This window comes from Astatotilapia calliptera, chromosome 7, assembly GCF_900246225.1.
Source record: "Astatotilapia calliptera chromosome 7, fAstCal1.2, whole genome shotgun sequence".
In the NCBI taxonomy this organism is placed as follows: Eukaryota; Metazoa; Chordata; class Actinopteri; order Cichliformes; family Cichlidae; genus Astatotilapia; species Astatotilapia calliptera.
The window spans coordinates 42415161-42433182 of NC_039308.1; the positions used below are offsets into that span (position 1 = coordinate 42415161).

The 18022-nt window shown below is 40.0% G+C and overlaps 2 protein-coding genes across 9 annotated transcripts in view; both read left to right on the forward strand.

Annotated features, from left to right (window-relative positions):
• Nucleotides 1-2105, forward strand: part of zc3h18 (zinc finger CCCH-type containing 18) — a 59708-nt gene extending 57603 nt beyond the window's left edge. For all 8 annotated transcript variants that reach the window (XM_026174860.1, XM_026174856.1, XM_026174862.1 and 5 more), the window contains exon 20: nucleotides 953-2105. In XM_026174860.1, the coding sequence (XP_026030645.1) occupies nucleotides 953-1163 (211 nt within the window). In that variant the 3' untranslated portion in view covers nucleotides 1164-2105. The remainder of the gene's footprint in view (nucleotides 1-952) is intronic.
• A 7891-nt stretch (nucleotides 2106-9996) lies between these two features.
• il17c (interleukin 17c) lies at nucleotides 9997-12688 on the forward strand. The gene is made up of 3 exons (XM_026177027.1): nucleotides 9997-10113; nucleotides 10249-10484; nucleotides 12126-12688. The coding sequence occupies exons 1-3, from the start codon at nucleotides 10099-10101 to the stop codon at nucleotides 12367-12369; spliced, it is 495 nt and encodes a 164-aa protein (XP_026032812.1). The 5' UTR covers nucleotides 9997-10098; the 3' UTR covers nucleotides 12370-12688.
• Nucleotides 12689-18022: the final 5334 nt, after the last annotated feature.

The following is an 18022-nucleotide window of genomic DNA, read 5'->3' on the forward strand; positions in this document are numbered from 1 at the left end:
CCTTGTTTTGTCTGACCAACAGTCCCAAATGCAAAAGGTAATCATTTTTACTATGTGGTGAATAAGCATCAAATACTGTACTATGCTATAGGCATTGTTAAACTTTTGTATACCTGAATAGTAGTAATTGTTTAATTAACTGAAAGGCCAGTATCATAAACAATATCAACATTGTTCAGTAGTCTAATTTACCAAAAGGCTTTTGATCAAAAGATTTTTAAAATGGTTCAGGGACAGTGTCAACAGTTCATTAGATGCTCAGCAGGTGCTGTTTTCAATCTGCACAGTTAACCAGAAATGAAAAAAAAAGCTTCCACAAAACTGCTTCTAGTTTCTGAAAACTGAGAATTGTTTCTGCTTGTCATTGACTGATATGCAAATAGAGGTTTTTTTTTTGTTTGCGTTTTCCTTTTTTTAGCTCACAATTACTGCTTAAACTGCTTTACTTTGGTTAGCAGTCTAAAGACTAAAAAGTATTTGAATCATTGTAATGTTAAAAGATTAATTCATAGATGGCTGATTTTGGTTGGTTGATTCTATATTTAACCTATTAAATATGTGATATTAAGAATTGTATGTAATTACTTTAAAGCTGACAAAGTTTTATATTGAACTTATTGAAACTCGCAGGGATCTAGTTATAACTAAAGTTAGTGGATAACTAGCTTTAACAACTAGGATTAAAGAGTTTAACAGTTAAAACAGACCCAGATGTAGATAAACACTGAATGGGTTTATAATAGTTGATGAATCAACATAACATCCCGTTTAAAACAGAAGATATGATGTGTGCTGTCATCTAACTTAAGTGTTGTTAAACAAAGGCTGATTCAGCAGTGGAAGTAGTGAATGCAAGGAATGGCTCTCAGACATTCTTTTCCTGTTTTTAGTCATGTATTCTCATTTGCACTTGGCTGGTAATTATAACGCTTAACTCTGTCTGTCTTCTTAGAAAACGTCCTCTGTCTCCACCTCCCAAATCATCTGGGAAAAGCCCAGCAGCTCCATCGGCCAAGCTGGTCACACCGAGTCCAGCATCGGGTGCCGGATCGGGTTCTAGCAAACCCAGCAACACGCTGTCCCGGCGCGAGGAGCTTCTGAAACAGCTGAAGGCTGTGGAAGATGCCATCGCCCGTAAACGAGCAAAGATTCCTGCCAAATAAATGGCAGCACAGCCCTAACCTGTTCATCCACATGCAAAGTCTGCCTGGGCAACCATGAGGGTCACAGGGTGGACTGTTTTTTGTTTTGTTTTTTCTCAAATCTCCAATGGACATGTAAAAATGTTGTATGGTTTGGTTATAAAGGCTGTTGTGTGAGTGAACAGGAAGTAATTGCCACAAAAACCACCTTGGGCTTGATGGGCTCTGCTTCATTTTTCGAACATTGATCACTTCCATGTTCCCGAGTTTGCTCCCGTTAAAATCCTTTTAATGTCTCAGCCACATATTACCTCACAAATAGAAGAGGTCATCTGGGCATTTGGCAAGGAAAGGGACGTCTCAGGAATGGAGTGCAATATGTTTAGACTTCATAATGCAGAGACAGGATAGTAAAGGGGTACTGTGTTTACCTGCTGCTCACTTTGTTCCCTCACTAGAATGGAAGCATTTTCCTCATGGTGTGGTGAATAATAGATCTATGAACACTGAGCCGTTTCTATCTCTTTTACTGTCTTGTTCTTGCATTTTTTTTCTCCTTTTTCCTGTATGTGCAGTGGTGTGACTGTTGGCTCAGCTCTACAGGGTACCAACAGCCCACAGGACCTCAGAGCGTTTCTTTGTACAAATCTCCAAGTTCACAAGCATCCATACTCGGCCCAGCTCCCTCTTTAACCAATGCCTCGCCTCCTTGCTGTGTTTTAGGATAGTGGTCATTTTCACAGCTCAGAACCTTTCAAGCATATCATTATAAACCACATTGATGTGAAGTACTGCTTTTTAAAAAATTCCAACGTTTTGTTTTCTTAGCTCTTAAGTGATAAAACAATGTTTTCTGTCACATTTTTTGTTGGAGGAGTCTGAGGTGGAATGGGAACATTTAGAGACAACGTATGTCTTGCTTTTGTGAGAAAAGCCTCTAAATAAACTATTTTGATAAGACAAGTTCCTTTGTGTGCTGTCGACTGTTGAAAAAAGAAAATGTGTTACAGTACAGATCCACAGTAATGTATAATAATTTCAAAGGGGCATTGTTCAATTTAAACAGCATACAGATGTTTGTTAAGAACGTCCATGTTTTTTTAAGCTAGCGCATTATCATGAATCTATTCACAGCATTGAACCATCACAATTGAGTGTTGAGAAATTCCCATCTGCCATCTCTAATAAAGTCACTATCGATTTCTTTGTTAAGCCGTTGCATTGCTCCTAAGGTCACAGTGAGGTCATACCTGATCTTATCATAGTTTTGCTTTTGACAGGGCAGTGTCAGTCACCACTGCGGTCCTGACTGCAATTTCTCAGCAACTACCAGTTCTACAAAGAGAAAAACCTGGTGCTGGAGGAAAAGTGAGCCTAGTAATCGAAGTCTAAACTTCGCCAGTGGCCAGTCGTGCAACAACCAGTGACTGATGTCACATTGGCTATGTCGATCTTTTGGATAGATGCAAACACTATGGTGTACTGCATTAACTGGTAGTACACCATATGTCTGTGAAGGTTCTCAGTCATCCAGGTCATCATAGTCTAAGGAGCTTGGAGAGAAAAGCATCTGGACTTCTTTAAGTTGCTTGAAGACGTTTCACCTCTCATCCGAGAAGCTTCTTCAGTTCTAAGAGTCAAATGGTGGAGAGTCCCAGATTTAAGCCCAGTGGGAGTGTCCCCCCAAAGAGGGACAAAGAACCCCCTGATGATCCTCTACCTAATTACATGAGCCAAGGTGTGAAAACGGGTGTGGGTCCCAGTCAGCCAGGGTTTCGGGTGAGCTCATTGTGAAACCTGGCCCCACCCTATCATGTGATTTCCTGAGGTCAGATGGCCCAGGAGGTGAGTGGGCGTAAAGGCGTCTGGGAAGGGATCTCAAAACTGGATTATAGATGGCAGAGAGTTGGTGTCGTAAACCCCCGCCTCTGTTCAAAGATGGTCGCTCACAGTGGACATAGATGGCTTCTTTCACTCCTCTTTCAAAACATCTGTCCTCTCTGTCCAAAATGTGAACATTGGCATCCTCGAAAGAGTGTCCTTTATCCTTAAGATGCAGATGGACTGCTGAGTCTTGTCCTGTGGAGGTGGCTCTTCTGTGTTGTGCCATGCGCTTGTGAAGTGGCTGTTTGGTCTCTCCAATGTAGAGGTCTGGGCAATCCTCACTACACTGTACAGCATACACCACATTGTTAAGTTTGTGTTTTGGAGTTTTGTCTTTCGGGTGAACCAGTTTTTGTCTGAGTGTGTTGCTGGGTCTGAAATACACTGGGATGTCATGCTTGGAGAAAACTCTCATGAGTTTCTCTGATACACTGGCTACATAGGGGATGACAATCAGAGAAACTCAGGAGTTTTCTCCAAGCACGACATCCCAGTGTAGTGATAGATGTTGCGATACCGAATAACAGCAACATCAGGAAGAAGGAACACGAGAAGCTAGAGAAGTATCAATAGCTCGAGATGATGTGAGGGGCGAAGGTAACTGGTCCCAGTGGGAATCGAAGCACTTGGTGCGGTTACTCCCAAGCTAGGCGAGTGGCTCCAGCAGATCCCAGGAACAACATCGGAGATCTCTGTCCAGAAGAGCGCAGTCCTGGGAACAGCAAAGATACTGCACCGGATTGCGCAGGACCCTTAAGTCCCAGGCCTCTGGTAGAGGACTCGAGCTTGAAGGATAGACCGCCCACAGGGGAGAGAGGGGAATTTTATTTATTCATACATATAGATAGATAGACAGGTGTGTTGTACCTCGTGTGTGTGTGTGGATAGATAGATATATTCAAAGCTATGTGATCTATGTGGGGTATTTTCTGGATGCATGAAGTGTTTTGCATTTAGGAATTCCTCTTCCAAACATGTGACCTGTATCTGAACCAAAAAATTTGTTTAGTTTTCCATAACGTCGACATAACTGAATAAACAACTCTCTAACATTGAACACCCCATTTGGCATGTAGTGGAAACACTTTTATTGCAATTTTGGAGAAATTTTAGAAAAATGAACCACATCAACTTTGCAGTCATGGGAAAAAGTTGCCTACAGACTCAAGAAATAATCCTGGAGGAAGTCATAAATAGGAACTACTTTGAGCACCCAGAGCACATAGTTTAGGGGAAATACCAGATCACAATAAACAAACAAATCTGCCAACAGGTAAGTGACGCTTCCAACATGGTTATGACTTGTCATTGAATTTAAGGATTTAGACTGATGGATGTCCATATTAACCTGTGAGTCTCCTTGGCTGCATCTCTGTTATGCAAATATTATATTGTTTTTGGACATGGACTGCTGCCAACACCACAGAAGAGTCGCTATTCCTGTTATACTTCTTTGAAGTTTGTCTGAAGGGTGATGTCATGCATTGTTGTTTAGAGGACACAAGTTAAGGTGATCAAGTCCCAAATCAAAATATTAACTCTCAAATCATGACTTATGAGTCCAAAGTTAAGACCCCAAAGTCTTTTGTCAAGTTTTAAGTCATTACTAAAGTCTACAATTAATTCTTCATTGTTTTACATACTAACCATCATCAATTAAAAATTCACAATAGCAATAATATGTTTAGAACTGGTAGCAAATTATATATAATGAATGGTTGTAAAACTGAAAACATAATGAACTTCAAACATTTACATTAAGATCTGAGTGCCTGCCAGCTGAGATGTTTTAATGTTTGCAGTAATAATAATGTGCATGGCCAAACTATGCAGCAAGGTTGGCTATATAGGCCTGCATTTATAACATTAACTTAAATGAGTGCAGACAGGATTATTAAGTCAGTGAAACAGCCAACTCTAGTGAAGTCACTAGGCACTAGTAGTGAAGTCTCTTTGGCTCTTTGTAATTTGCAGATGTCTAGAGACATTCACGTTTGCATCTGCAAAAGCTTTTCAATCCCACATAGCAAAATTGGTATGGCCCAGATCTGTCCCACACACCGCAAAGAATGACGGCCCTTTGGTGGCCCAGCACAAGGCCAGTTGCATAGACACTGGAGATCCTGTGCTGGCCCATGTGTGGATTACCTCTGGCAAACCTGATCTGGGCCACCAAAGGGCCGTCATTCTTTGCAGTATGTGGGCAGCCACGGGCCAGTTGTAGACAAACTGGTGGTCCTGTGCTGGTCCAAGATGTCATCCTAATGTGTACCTTAATCAAGCCATGTAATAACAACATGTGTTGGAACATGACGAAACTGTTCAGACAGTGAATGGACTTAATCTTATATAGTGCTTTTCTAGTCTCCCACTTAAAGTACTCTATACAATATGCCACAGTCACAAATCACACACTTTCTCTTAACTGGGTGCTTCCTAACTACATTCATACACATTCACACTCTTGACATGCAGACTGGAGGAGCCAGGGATCGAGCCACTAACCTTCAGATCAGTAGGTGACCTGCTCTACCTCCTGAGCTACAGCCACACAGTGGAAAACACGAGTAAACCCTAACTAGGTTTTGGATAAAGTGTACACTCACAAACCTGTCAAACCTGCATTTGAAACGTTGGCTACTATAGCAGTATAGTATTGCAAAATGACATTTGGGTCTTCTAACTAAAATAGGAGATAAATAGTGCCATCATTGCCAGACCTAGCCCACATCTGGTTGACATACACTCTGCCATGACACCAGTCAGTCAGAAGTGCCAGCTTGATGCCAGATCCGGGCCAGACCTGTTTTCTATGAGACTGGGCCACATAAACCGAATCACAATCGAGCCAGATGTGGCATGCCATCACATAGACAGTGCCATCTATGCCAGGCCTGGCCCATATCTGGATGACATACGCCTTATCATGCCAGAAGTCAGCCAGCAGTGCCGGCTTGATACCAGATCCGGGCCAGACCTGCTTGCTATGTGGGATGTTGAATGGCCTCTAAGTAGAATGACCATTGGAAAGTTACCTGCAAATGCCCCTGAAACACTTGTGCAGATAAGAGAACATTCCCCTCTGTTGATAAATGAACAAGCATATCGACAAAATGCCCCAATGCGGTCAGACACTGTGACAGTAAGATTCCCAGGCAAAATACAACAAATTTTGAGTACTCTTGTAGAGTAGATATAGTTAATTTAAAAAAACAAAACAAAACCACACACATCTTTTTTTAAGCCATTTGGAGTCTTTGTTAAGTCTCTTTAAACTGGACATGAAACTACACTTTTTTATTTTCATGCTGTACTCAATATTACTGCTAATATACAGCATCCATGTCTTCATACCTTTCATCTACGGGAGAAACTGAACAGGACAGAAACAACATCAAAAGACAAAATAACTCGTGAAAAAGTGACTCGTGCCAAATCTGACAACACGAGCAACAAGGTCAGCTGGAGAAGGTGACGGTGAATACTTTTTTTTCTTGTTCTACTGTCTTTATTATTTGGGTAATAATAACAATTATTACAGTAGCATTCATGACATGTCATAAGAGTATATGAGGAAATATGAGAAGGAGATGATGCTAAGATGCGAACAAAAATATTCACTGAAGATACTTCACACTTACTTTTATGGGGCAGGGCAGTGATAGTTTCCCATTTTCTTGTTGACACTCATTCATGCCAAGATATAATGACTTGTTATATTTACATATTTTAATGGGAAGTTTAAATGGAGGGTTTTTTTTGTTTGTTTGTTTTTTGTTTTGTTTTGTTTTGTTTTATAATTCATGTGTTGGAAAGGGGTTTGTTTGAAAACACTGAATGTCCTTGAGGGAAGAAAGGGGAACAGTGGAATCTACATGGACATAACAGCATGGTACCATGTGCTCTCTGGACACTGTGGTTAGGCTGGCAGGTGCTTTCTTACATTTATTGCACGTTTCCTGAAAAACAAGAAGACATCATTGGTAGTGTTTGTGCCGAGGCAAATAGGAACTGTGGAAATCGAAATAACATCAGCATAATACACAGGAGAATGTAGGAGCTTTCATTGTTGGTTGTGATTGGATAGAACCTTATTTATTAGAGGTCCAAACAGTGACAGCTCCAGGGAGCCTTCTTTTTTATGTTACTAAGAATAATTAGACAGAGTTTAGTACTGAAGCTTAAAGGGTAGGTGCATGTGTCAACCTCTGGGACTAGTAATTGAAGTCAGTTTGGAGGTGGCATAAACTTAAATTACTCTCAAAAAGTAAGTTGATTTCCATAGACTCCTGTGTTAAATACCCAATTTTATAGCATGGGCATGACCAGTTCTACTTGTCAATGGAATTATCTGACAAATAATATGTCTTGCTGTGCAGTACAGACACTACAAGAAGATTGCTCAGAACTTAGTATGTCTGTCTAGGTGTTGTACCGGCATATTTTATGAATGCCGCTTGCTAACCAAGGTTGCTACCACTCCTGGTTACCCAACACGGCGACAGACAAAATACCAATCTTTAAGGAGCATTTACAAAGGAAAAAGCAACATGGTGATCAGAGACTTCAAATTAGCAAAAAACAATTTAAGCATAAAAACTCACATAGACAGAACAATATAAAATCCCCAGATGCAAAGAGTAGTAAACAGTGAAATGTGGATCATTAAACATTATGTTGTTCACTTCTAAGTTCTTGTTAAATAAATTATTTAATAACTGATCAAAGTGTTTTAATTATTGTGCCTTACAAAGTCCTGATTGCAACATTGTAATATGCTAATGTGAATGAATCATCATAAATCATACTAACTGTCAGAATCCCTGAGACACAGGACAAGGGAGGGAAATTAGGGACGGTGAATCTGAATGGACCATGTTCTGCATCTCCATTGCTTTTGGGTCTGTGCTGAGTCGTGTCTCCAAAGCAGCTAGTGCTTGTCATGACAGTAATCCTCAAACCAAATGGAGGTGAAAGGAGCTGCTAAGCTTCAGGAGGAGTTCCATCAAGCATGGCTAGTTTGTGGGACTCTAGAGGCAGCTGGAAGCTATTGGCAGGCCAAGCAGAATGCGACAAATATGGTGAAGCAATTGAGCAGGGCTCGAAGTGGTTCTGGTAAGCCTTTAGACAATTCAGGAGAAAAAGCAGCTTCCTCTCTACACTGTGTATATTGGGGGTGGGACTATTCTGTCATTCCAGATATTATTCCTTCAACCACTCCCCCAACTATATCAGGCAGTGAAAGGAATGATTTGTCCATCAATGGAGGTGAGGTCACAGAGACAGTTAACAACTCCATGGTGGCAGGGCTTCTGGAATGGATGAGATTCACCCGGCTCTAGATGCTGTGGGGCTGTCATGGCTGACGCACCTCTGCAACACTGACTGCAACAGTCAGGGACAGGGCCTCTGGATTGGTAGACTGGGGTGGTTCCCCTTGTCAAGAAGGGTGTCAGCAAAGCGTGTTCACTTGATTTTAGAAGCTTTGGACGTTACAAAGTTAAAGAACTTCACTGCACAGCAGTGGTTTGTGCTTTGTCTTAATAAAAGTATGAAACTGAGGAATTTATGCTTTCTAAATAAAACTGCTATGTTTAGAAATTCTGTGTTGAAAATCCCTTGCTCTGTTAAAAAACAAAAAAAATTAATTAAATAAAATTAAAAGACTTTTTGACAAAAACTTTGAATTTCAGATGTGGGCTAACAGGGTTTTCCTCATCTGTATGTCCTGATGCGAGTGTTCTCTTCCAGGATGACACTGCACACATCCATAGCATACAAAAGGTGATGACAACAACCAGATCTCAGCTCAGCTATGACAAATTAGAAAGTCCTCTCCAGCAGCATCATCAAAAACCCACATGAGGAAATGTCTTTTGAAACAATAGTGTTCATCCCTTCAGTAGAGTCAGACTTGGAATCAGTACTAGAAGCTACTCTGGCAGAGCATGGTAGCCTGACACTTCACAGGAACTGGGATCAGCAGTGTGTGTTTAGGGTTTTTAATCTTAAAAGCTATAGCAAGAGTCAACTTTCTTCATTTATTTCTTTTCTATTATTTTTGCTAATAATTGGAGAAAAATAAAGATTCTTCATTACGGTAGGGGATTTTTAATTTATCATTGTAAAGCTTTAGGAAGAATTTAGTTGTAAATTATCATTTAGACTTTGTTAGAGTAAAAACACGTTTCAGTCCCATGTAAAAAATTAAGCTACTGGTTAAGCTTCAGGGGAATCACACAAATGTCCACTGTGTCTACTGTAGCTCTGAGATTTTATAAAGTCGCATTAACTTCAAAAGAAAAAGTTACAACTTATCGCCAGGTGAGTTGGTGTGGATAGCCCCACGGGAATGTCGGATTGACCCACTTGTTTAATCCCTGTAGTGCCCCCTAGTGTGTGGACGTGAATTTCTGAAATTAAAAATGTATAAGTGAATAACTCTATTGAGTAATTTACAATGTCTTTAAAACCTAACTACACCCAACCATCACAGGAACTGGGATGATTTTTCTTTGTACAGTTTCGGTCAGAGGCTCTCTCCCTGCGCAGGTATAAACATTTATAGATGCATTTGAGTGACAACATGTTTGCTGATATTCTTCACCAAGATCTTCTATAAATATTTATAACATTTATTTGTTTCGACAGTAATCTGATAGTAGGATACCCCTGCTCGAAAGATTAGTTTGTGTTTCTCTAATGTTTACTGTTATAACATTAAATAGAAGGTGTGAAAGGCACCACACAGGTGATTCAGTGTGTGTGTGTGTGTGTGTGTGTGTGTGTGTGTGTGTGTGTGTGTGTGTGTGTGTGTGTGTGTGAGAGAGAGAGAGAGAGAGAGAGAGAGAGAGAGAGAAGAAATTCCAGGTCTGTGTTCTCTATGACAGTATCCTCACCTACTGCCGGTGCTACAGCTGCTTCACTGCCGGAAACAAGGAAGTTAAAGCACCCCCCCCCCTCCCCTCCCACGCCCCCATCTTTTGTATACATAAATAAGAGATGAATGACTGGATGTCATGAACCGACCGGTTAATCTTGGAAAGAATCAGACAGAGCTCAGAGTCGGAGGATGGACTATAAACCGGTGAGTCGAATGCGGGACATCTGCCTCTGCTACCTCCATCACTGTTTTCCCTTTGCTTCTACTTTCACCTCCAGACTGCTGCTTTTTTTCACATCTGTATGAATGAAATGACATGGTTTGCCTGCGTCTCCCCAGGTTCTCATCTTCGTACTGTTCATCGTGCCCATGTGGTCGTCCAAGATGTTCCGGTGCTATAACGACCAGGAGCTACAGGCAGCGGCGGACAGGAAGCTGAGGACGCACTACCTGCGGCCCACAGAGGCTCCGCGGACCACGGCTCGCAGCTCATCTTACTCTTGTCCCCTGGAACTTTACAAGACGCCGCTGTCAGATGAGCAGCGAGACAGGTCTCTGTCCCCCTGGAGATTCGTGTAAGCAGCAGCCTGAGCACATTTTAAATCCCGATGTTATTCAGTATTTAACACGCAGCATATGAAGCAAATGATGTTTTAAAAATATATAAAAGTCCTTTCTAACCTCGCACAAACAGCGGGTGAGAGAAGTTCCCGAAAGATAAAAAAGTGTCAAGAGATTTTACAAAAATTCCATCTTTACATTTTGTTTGGGGTCTTTGTCACGTCAGACTTGAGTCAAACCTTTACACAGAGTGAGGCGCAAACTAGAAGCTCGATTTTCATTTTTATGACGTAGTAAAATCCTTAACAACAGCTAATTACAAACCGGTCTACTGCGCGCAAATATAAATGAACAGCAGTTAGAAACTAGAACTTCTTGTTTTGAATTTTGAAAGAGACATAACAGCTAAACAGATAAGAGAATAAATAACTCGGGGATCACACGGCTACACGGTAAAATAAAGCCATAATCAGCGCACAGTCGAGCTTATTTGCGTGCCTTGAGCAGTGTTGCCAACTCCTCAGTAAGGAAAATCGCTATTGGTTGTCCTAAAAGTCGCTAGAAGTCGCTAAATGACGTCATCGCCTAATTTGCATAATTGGTCATGCTAATCCTATGTTGTTGGAGAGAGAAATAACATCGTGGAAGAGATATAAAGTGAGTAAAAAAACGTCCTAAATGCATTTAGAGTTTATTTAGAACTACAAATTAAATTTCTTTTAGCAATTATTGTTTTTTTTAATGTCACAATTCCAACCCTGCTCCTTTACCCGGGCTTGGACCGGCAAAAGTGACCCGAAATAGGCACTCTGGTGGAGTTACTTTGTGTGTGTTTATAAGTAGTTTTAAACCTTGTGATCCACAAAACAGCATAAGAGTAAAAGACTAAAAGAACTGACTGCGTTACAGCACCTGCTGCTTGTTGAGAGTAAAAGCGATACGCGCTTTCATGTCTTTGAAAGACTCAAAGACTCTTTTTTTTTTTTAGAAAAAAAAGTCGCTAAGGGGTCTGAAAACTCGCTAAATATAGCGACAAAGTCGCTAAGTTGGCCTTGAGTGATAATTGGCGCTGGTCCTTCCAGCGCAAGTGACGCAAGCATTGGATGAATCGGGGGATTTTCCCCGATTCATCCAATGCTTGCGTCACCTACTGCGAATGAAGCTCTCTTGGTACATAGCTGCCGGGAATGACTGCATCCTGTGTCTTCATTAACCATAACTGGAGAGAACAGAAAACAGATAAATAAATGAGATTTACGAGTCGTCTCTTCAGGTAACGATAAAAAAGTCACTTCAAAAGAACAAAATAGTATAATTCTGTATCAAATGACGCTAAAACCTTCAAGCCAAACGCTGCCATCTTGTGGTGAATGGTTTGATTAAATTTTGTTGACAGCTTGATGTTTGTTTGTTTATTTGTTTGTTTGTTTTGTTTTAAGAAAAGAAAAGAAAAGAAAAGAAAAGAAAAGAAAAGAAAAGAAAAGAAAGAAAATAGCACAGGATGAATGTGCCCTGTTCTTAGGATTGCTTTCCTAACATTTTGGACGGGGCTTCTGTATTTACTAAGACCATCTGCTGTTACTGACATATAGAACCACACGCTCCACATGTCTGAATAAACTGTAGCTCACCGAGTCCTCTTTTGTTTTTAACAGAACTCACATCAAGGAAGATCACTTTCCTTCGACATATGTTGGTGCTCAGTGCCTGTGTTCAGGATGCATCCAGCTCAAAGACAATAAAATGATTGAGGACTATGACTACAACTCAGTTCCCATCATTCAGAACAGAGTGTTTCTCAAAAAGGAGCTTTGTGACGATAAGAAGACTTACCGTCTGAGGCCAGTGAATGTGGAAGTAGCTGTGGGGTGTACCTGTGTCAGACCCCAGAGCTCCTAGGGGAGAACCATCCAGACCTGCTATCACATGATACGCATAAAATGCATGAAGTTCATGAAATGCACCAAGTCTAATCAGCGGTGTGAAGTCCTGCAGCATGCTCATAGTGAGCAGGCTGTGACTTAGAAGGAACATCGCTGGGAATATTTAATGCGGCTTCAAAAGTCACACAAGCCTATTTATACACTTAGCTATTTACTGTTTATTTATCAATAATATGTTTTGTAGATGTTTGCTCTCTTAGTTCTGTTTACAGACTCCTCCTGCATAGTGCAGTAAATGTAATCTGGGTATTTTATTACTTGATTTAATTCATATTGATGACCTTCTCATTGAAAAAAGCTATTATATAGTTTTGTTACATAACAATAACTTCAAATGGTATTTGAAGAATGATCTATTTATTTGGTCTGCTACTCTACTTTGTATTTATTTATGCTCAAGGTTTTGTCCTAGTGGGACTATATAAGTCTAGTGAAGACTTCAAGTTTAGCTTCTTTGAAGCAAAATAAAGAAAATGTCTGCATTTCAAAAAAAAAAAAGAGTATGTGTTTCTGTTACTGGATCGTGTAAAACAACCACACAATCTTCCAAAATACCCAGTGTCAGTAGGTTTCAGTGATTTGAATATGTAAAACATGTTTACTATTGTTAACACATCTCTAGTATTTATTCTAATGTTGGAATTTCCACTTATAGTCTTATAGCCACCACGTGCTTCACAATAAAAAAAAACAGAAAAAAAAAACTACAGAACTTAATTTTAATATTGTTAAAAAATTTCCAAATGTAAGTCTAAAAAGATGCATTTTTACCTGCCTCTTGAAAGAGACCACTGAGTCCACAGATCTCAAGATCTCAGAGTCTGGGGGACACTGTGGCAAAGCTCCAGTTTTCAGTCTCGTATTATTCAAAACAAGTAGTCCCTGATCACATGACTTCAAGGAGCTGCTGGGAATGTATGGAGGAGCTCCGGAAGTCAAAAACAGAATCTTAAAATGGACCCAGAATTCAGTGTGGAGCTGGGTCAGCAATGGTGAGGTATGAAAGTACTTAGAACAATAAGCCTCACAGTAGTGTTCTGAATGTGATGGCATCAGCCACACATGGGTAAATCAGTCCATTTGTTCACTTTATTAGTTTGGTTTGCAGTTTTCTTCATTACTATAATTCATTAATCATTTTTAAATGGTTTGGCCAAACCACCATAAAAGCTACCCTCTTGTGTCTTTGTAATTAGGTCAGTTTGTGAGTTAAGTTGTGTCCGATTTGTTTAAGTTTCTGGAAAATACTTTTTGTAGAGTTATATTTAGTTGACCTCTTTTATGGGCCTGCTAGTTGTGTTTTTAAATTTTGTCTTTTGAACTTTTTTGAGGGTTAAAAAAAAGAAAACCATCTTTTCCTGTGTCCTCTGTGCCTGGGCTGCTTGGTCCCTCACACTGAACAACCTGCAGGTGTTCCAAGGAGTTTCTGCTTAGACAAGTGAACAATGAATTTCAATAATCTACACAAGATGAAAAAATGCATCAATAATAATCTCAGGTTCAGAGCGTGACACAATGGGACTTAACTTGGCAAGTGAAAACAAAAAGAGCAAACTAGAGATTACACATGAACATCAAGAATGAACAAAGAGTCAAAATTCTAAGGTTCCTGATAGATGATTTACCAAATGTTGTAAGGGGACAAAGGAGCTACCTTTGGCAGAAATCTGTCAGGGCACACACAGGAACTTCTGTTTTTTCTTCATTAAGTTGCAGGAAGTTGTCAGCCATCCAACTTTGAAGAGAGTCTAAGAAATTATTTTGGATCAGCAGCTTAGAAACATCTTGGGGTTAAAAAGAGATGTATATTTGAATTTCATCTGCATAGCAGTGATATTAAATGTCCTTGAAGGTGCTCAGAATATGCAGAAGAGGGAGCAGACATAATAGAAACAAGAAGAGCCAAATGTGGCACACCATAGGTAAGAGAAATAGATGAGGAACTCTTACTCTCCTACTTAGAAAAGCATTTTATGATCTGAACCAATGCAGAAGGTAAGGTACAACACCAGTAAAACAGAACATTCTCCTGCATCACTTTGAATCTAAATATTAAAATATCAGTATAGACCACTCTATCAGGAGCTGTTGCACGAGACTGTGACCTTTCAGCTTTTGGTACTGACAACACTACTTGCCCTGCAGAGAGGTGGTCAGTCTTTTTAATGTTAAGACAAACACTGCAGTCGGAAATGCCCATTTCAACTGCTGCTACAAGCAACTCTATTGAGTATTTAAAAAATGTAAATCAATTAACAAAGAAACGTGTCCACTGGTTCTACTATGAATTCAGTTGGGAATCAACCAGACAGACTACACACAATTCCACTACCACACCAGTTTCCACCACAAAACTTCATAAACCTGCCGGCTGTTACCAGAAAACCCCAATGATAACAACAGGACCAGGGTTAAATCACTAACACAATATCTGAAGTGGACAATATGGGGGAAAAAAGAAGTTAAAAGTAGGGATGGGAAGCTCGAAACTAATGTTTCGAGACTGCATCAAGCTTCCGAAGCACAGATGTTTCAGTTCAATTTTATTTATACAGTGCCAAATCAGAACAGCAGTCGCATCAAGACGCTATATATTGAAAGGTAGACTCAGTAATAATACATACAACTAACTACCCAATATGACCCCCTATGAGCAAGCACAATGGCAACAGTAGGAAGGAATAACTCCGATTTGACAGGAAGTAACCGCCAGCAGAATGGCCTGAAAACTGAAGACTCTCCCTCCCATTCTACTTCTAAGCTCCCAGCAGCCTAAATCTATAGCAGCTTAAATAAGGGAAGATTTGTGCTTACCTGATCCAGCCCTAACTATAAACTTAACCAAAAAGGAAAATTTTAAGGCTCTTAAAGCTTAAAAGTAGAGACGGTGTCTGCATCCTGAATCTAAACAGGGGACTGTTTTCATAGAAGAGGGGCCTGAAAGCTTCGCCTCCCATTGCACTTTTAAATAATCTAGGAACAACAATAACCCCACAATCTGAGAGCAAAGTGCTCTAATTGGGGTGATACGGTCCAATAAGTTCATTAAGATAACCTTGGGGCCTGATTGTTCCAGTTCTGGATTTAACAGGGAGCCAATGAAGGGAAGCCAGTACAGGAGAAGTCTGCTCTCTCTTTCCTGTCAGGACTCTTGCTGCAGTATTTTGGATCAACTGAAGGCTTTTCAGGGAGTTTTTAGGACATCCTGATAATAATGAATTTTCAGGAGTCCAGCCAAGAAGGAATAAATGCATGAACTAGTTTTTCAGCATCACTCTGAGACAGGATGTTTCTAATTTTAGAGATGTTGCGTAAATGGAAGAAAGCAGTCCTACATTGCCAAGGTAATGCCATCCAGAGTACGAATCTGGTTATGTACCATATTTCATTGAGTTTTAGGGTCGGGTAATAACCGTAGTTTTAGAATTTAGAATTTACAAGATTTCGAAACACTGCTCCAAAGCGTGGCTCAAAACGCGTCAGCCCACTTCTGACAGATGGCGTACCCGCTGCTTCTGGCCATTGCGAGGCGCCAGCATGATTTTTTAATGAACCACAGTCATTGTAATTACTGAATTAATGTTTGTGATACTACCGCTTACACGTGCATGTTTAAAAAGAAGCAATACCCTCTTTTTTGTTGTGGATTGTGAAGACCAATATCTGATCTGATCTGAATATCTGATGCTTAAAGACTGGAATTCAAAGTGTAATCAAAGAAATATTTAGAGACAATGTATAAGTATCTCATTCAGTGATTGCTGTCATATAGATGAGAGAAAGCGAGAAAAACAGAGATTCGTTAAAATATCTGAATTTAAAAAAAAAACGCCTCTGCTTTCAGTGAGGACATAAAACGGGAGGACTCTTCAGCTCTGACTCCGTCTGTTCTCTAGTTGTTTTCTACTTTCAACAGAAAATGTTATTTGCTGACGTATCAAGTGACTCACTCTAACCCTTTACTCACAAACTGTGCTGCCATAAGGAATATATTTATACTGCAGTATGTATACTGAAAATGTAGAAAAACACGTCCATTAATTACAGGCGAACTATTTCTTTTTTCCTTTTCCCACTTTTTTTAATTCCCACTGGTGCGAACATCTCATAAACAACAGGAAGCTGCAGGGTCACTATGACCAAAACTGTAGGTTCAAGCATCATGCCAGTGTCACAGATACAGCATCCACAGCAGTGTGGACTTACGGAAAGTTTCTTCATGGTTCAGAGGTTGCTCAGCAGAAGATGATCACACGAACTAGAAAACTTAAAAATCAACCAAACACATCCAGAGTTTGAGTCCAAAAGAAGCTGTAAACCAGTGTCCTTATTACGGTAAACACAGCAGTCTTTTCTCTGTATGTTTGACTTTGTAAAACGAGTTACTGTGGGGGGAAAAGGAGTTTTAACAGGTGGAGATATTTGGGCTTGCTGTCTTTAACAGTCACAATATTTTTCTAGCCTTGTTTCTGTGGCAATTTCTCTAAAACATAAAATGTAAATCAATATTACCAGAATTATTGAAATTCTGGTATCATACCAGTAAATTATATATATATTCATTTGTTTGGAATTGTGCTGTGCTTGTCTATTCTATTCAGTTAAATCACAGCAACAGTCTCAAGGCGCTTTATACTGATATAGAACCTAGTGCAGGGGTCAGCAACCTTTAGCACCCAAAGAGCCATTTGGACGCGATTTCCACGCAAAAGAAAACACTGGGAGCCGCAAATACTTTTTGACATCTAAAATGAAGATAACACTGTATATATTGTTTTTTTTTGGGGGGGTTTGTTTGTTTTTTTTACCTTTATGCTTTGTGTGAACAACTAAGGTGCGTTGCTTAAAACCATGAAGTGCTACAGAGAAAATTACATTTTATTTATGTAATTAATACATTTTGAACTCTTAAAGAAATATAACAAAAGCAAAGACACCCAGCGGAACTAAAATGACCCAGCAAACAAAAACTTTTGGAGCCTTGATCTGACTTTTAAAAAAATAATTGGAAAAAAAGCACTGTGCTGCTGAAAAATGAAAAATAGATATTTGCAAAATTCTGCCTAAATATGTATTTTACCTGGTTAATGTGTGTGGCGGGGCCTGGTCTGCAGGGAAGGAGGACGCCGCCTTAACGTCTGTGCTATCTATGCTGTTGTGTTGGCGTGTGTCGGGCTGTGAGCTGAAAAGCTACAACAGGTGTTGTGCCAAAAAGTGATTGTCTGCCAGAAAGTGATTGCCGTCCGCGGGAGCGGTTAAAGGTGCAGCGCCCGGATTACTTGCGTTGACAGCTACTTCCGTGCAACTGATATAACGTGGGAAAAACCCAAACACATTTATGCCTTTGTTATGTCATCTATAGAACTTTAACGTGTCTTGTAACCGAACTATGACGCTTATCAGAAGGTTGCTTTCAGTGTGTAGCGCAGTCACGAATGACTACACGCATCACGATGGAATAATTAATGCCTACAGGCTTAGTATGTCTACTCTCGTTGTTCATATTTGTTATAAGACTGTCGAATAGTAGTTAAAACAATAAAGACCTATTGTGCCAGTATCACCATGACTCTTTCTTGTTTGTTCAGAATAACGGCTGAGAACATGGC

Bases quoted from the DNA above. Each gene is read 5' to 3' on its own strand.
- il17c (XM_026177027.1), top strand. The intron at 10,485-12,125 runs GTAAGCAGCAGC...TGTTTTTAACAG, and splicing joins CTGTCCCCCTGGAGATTCGT to AACTCACATCAAGGAAGATC.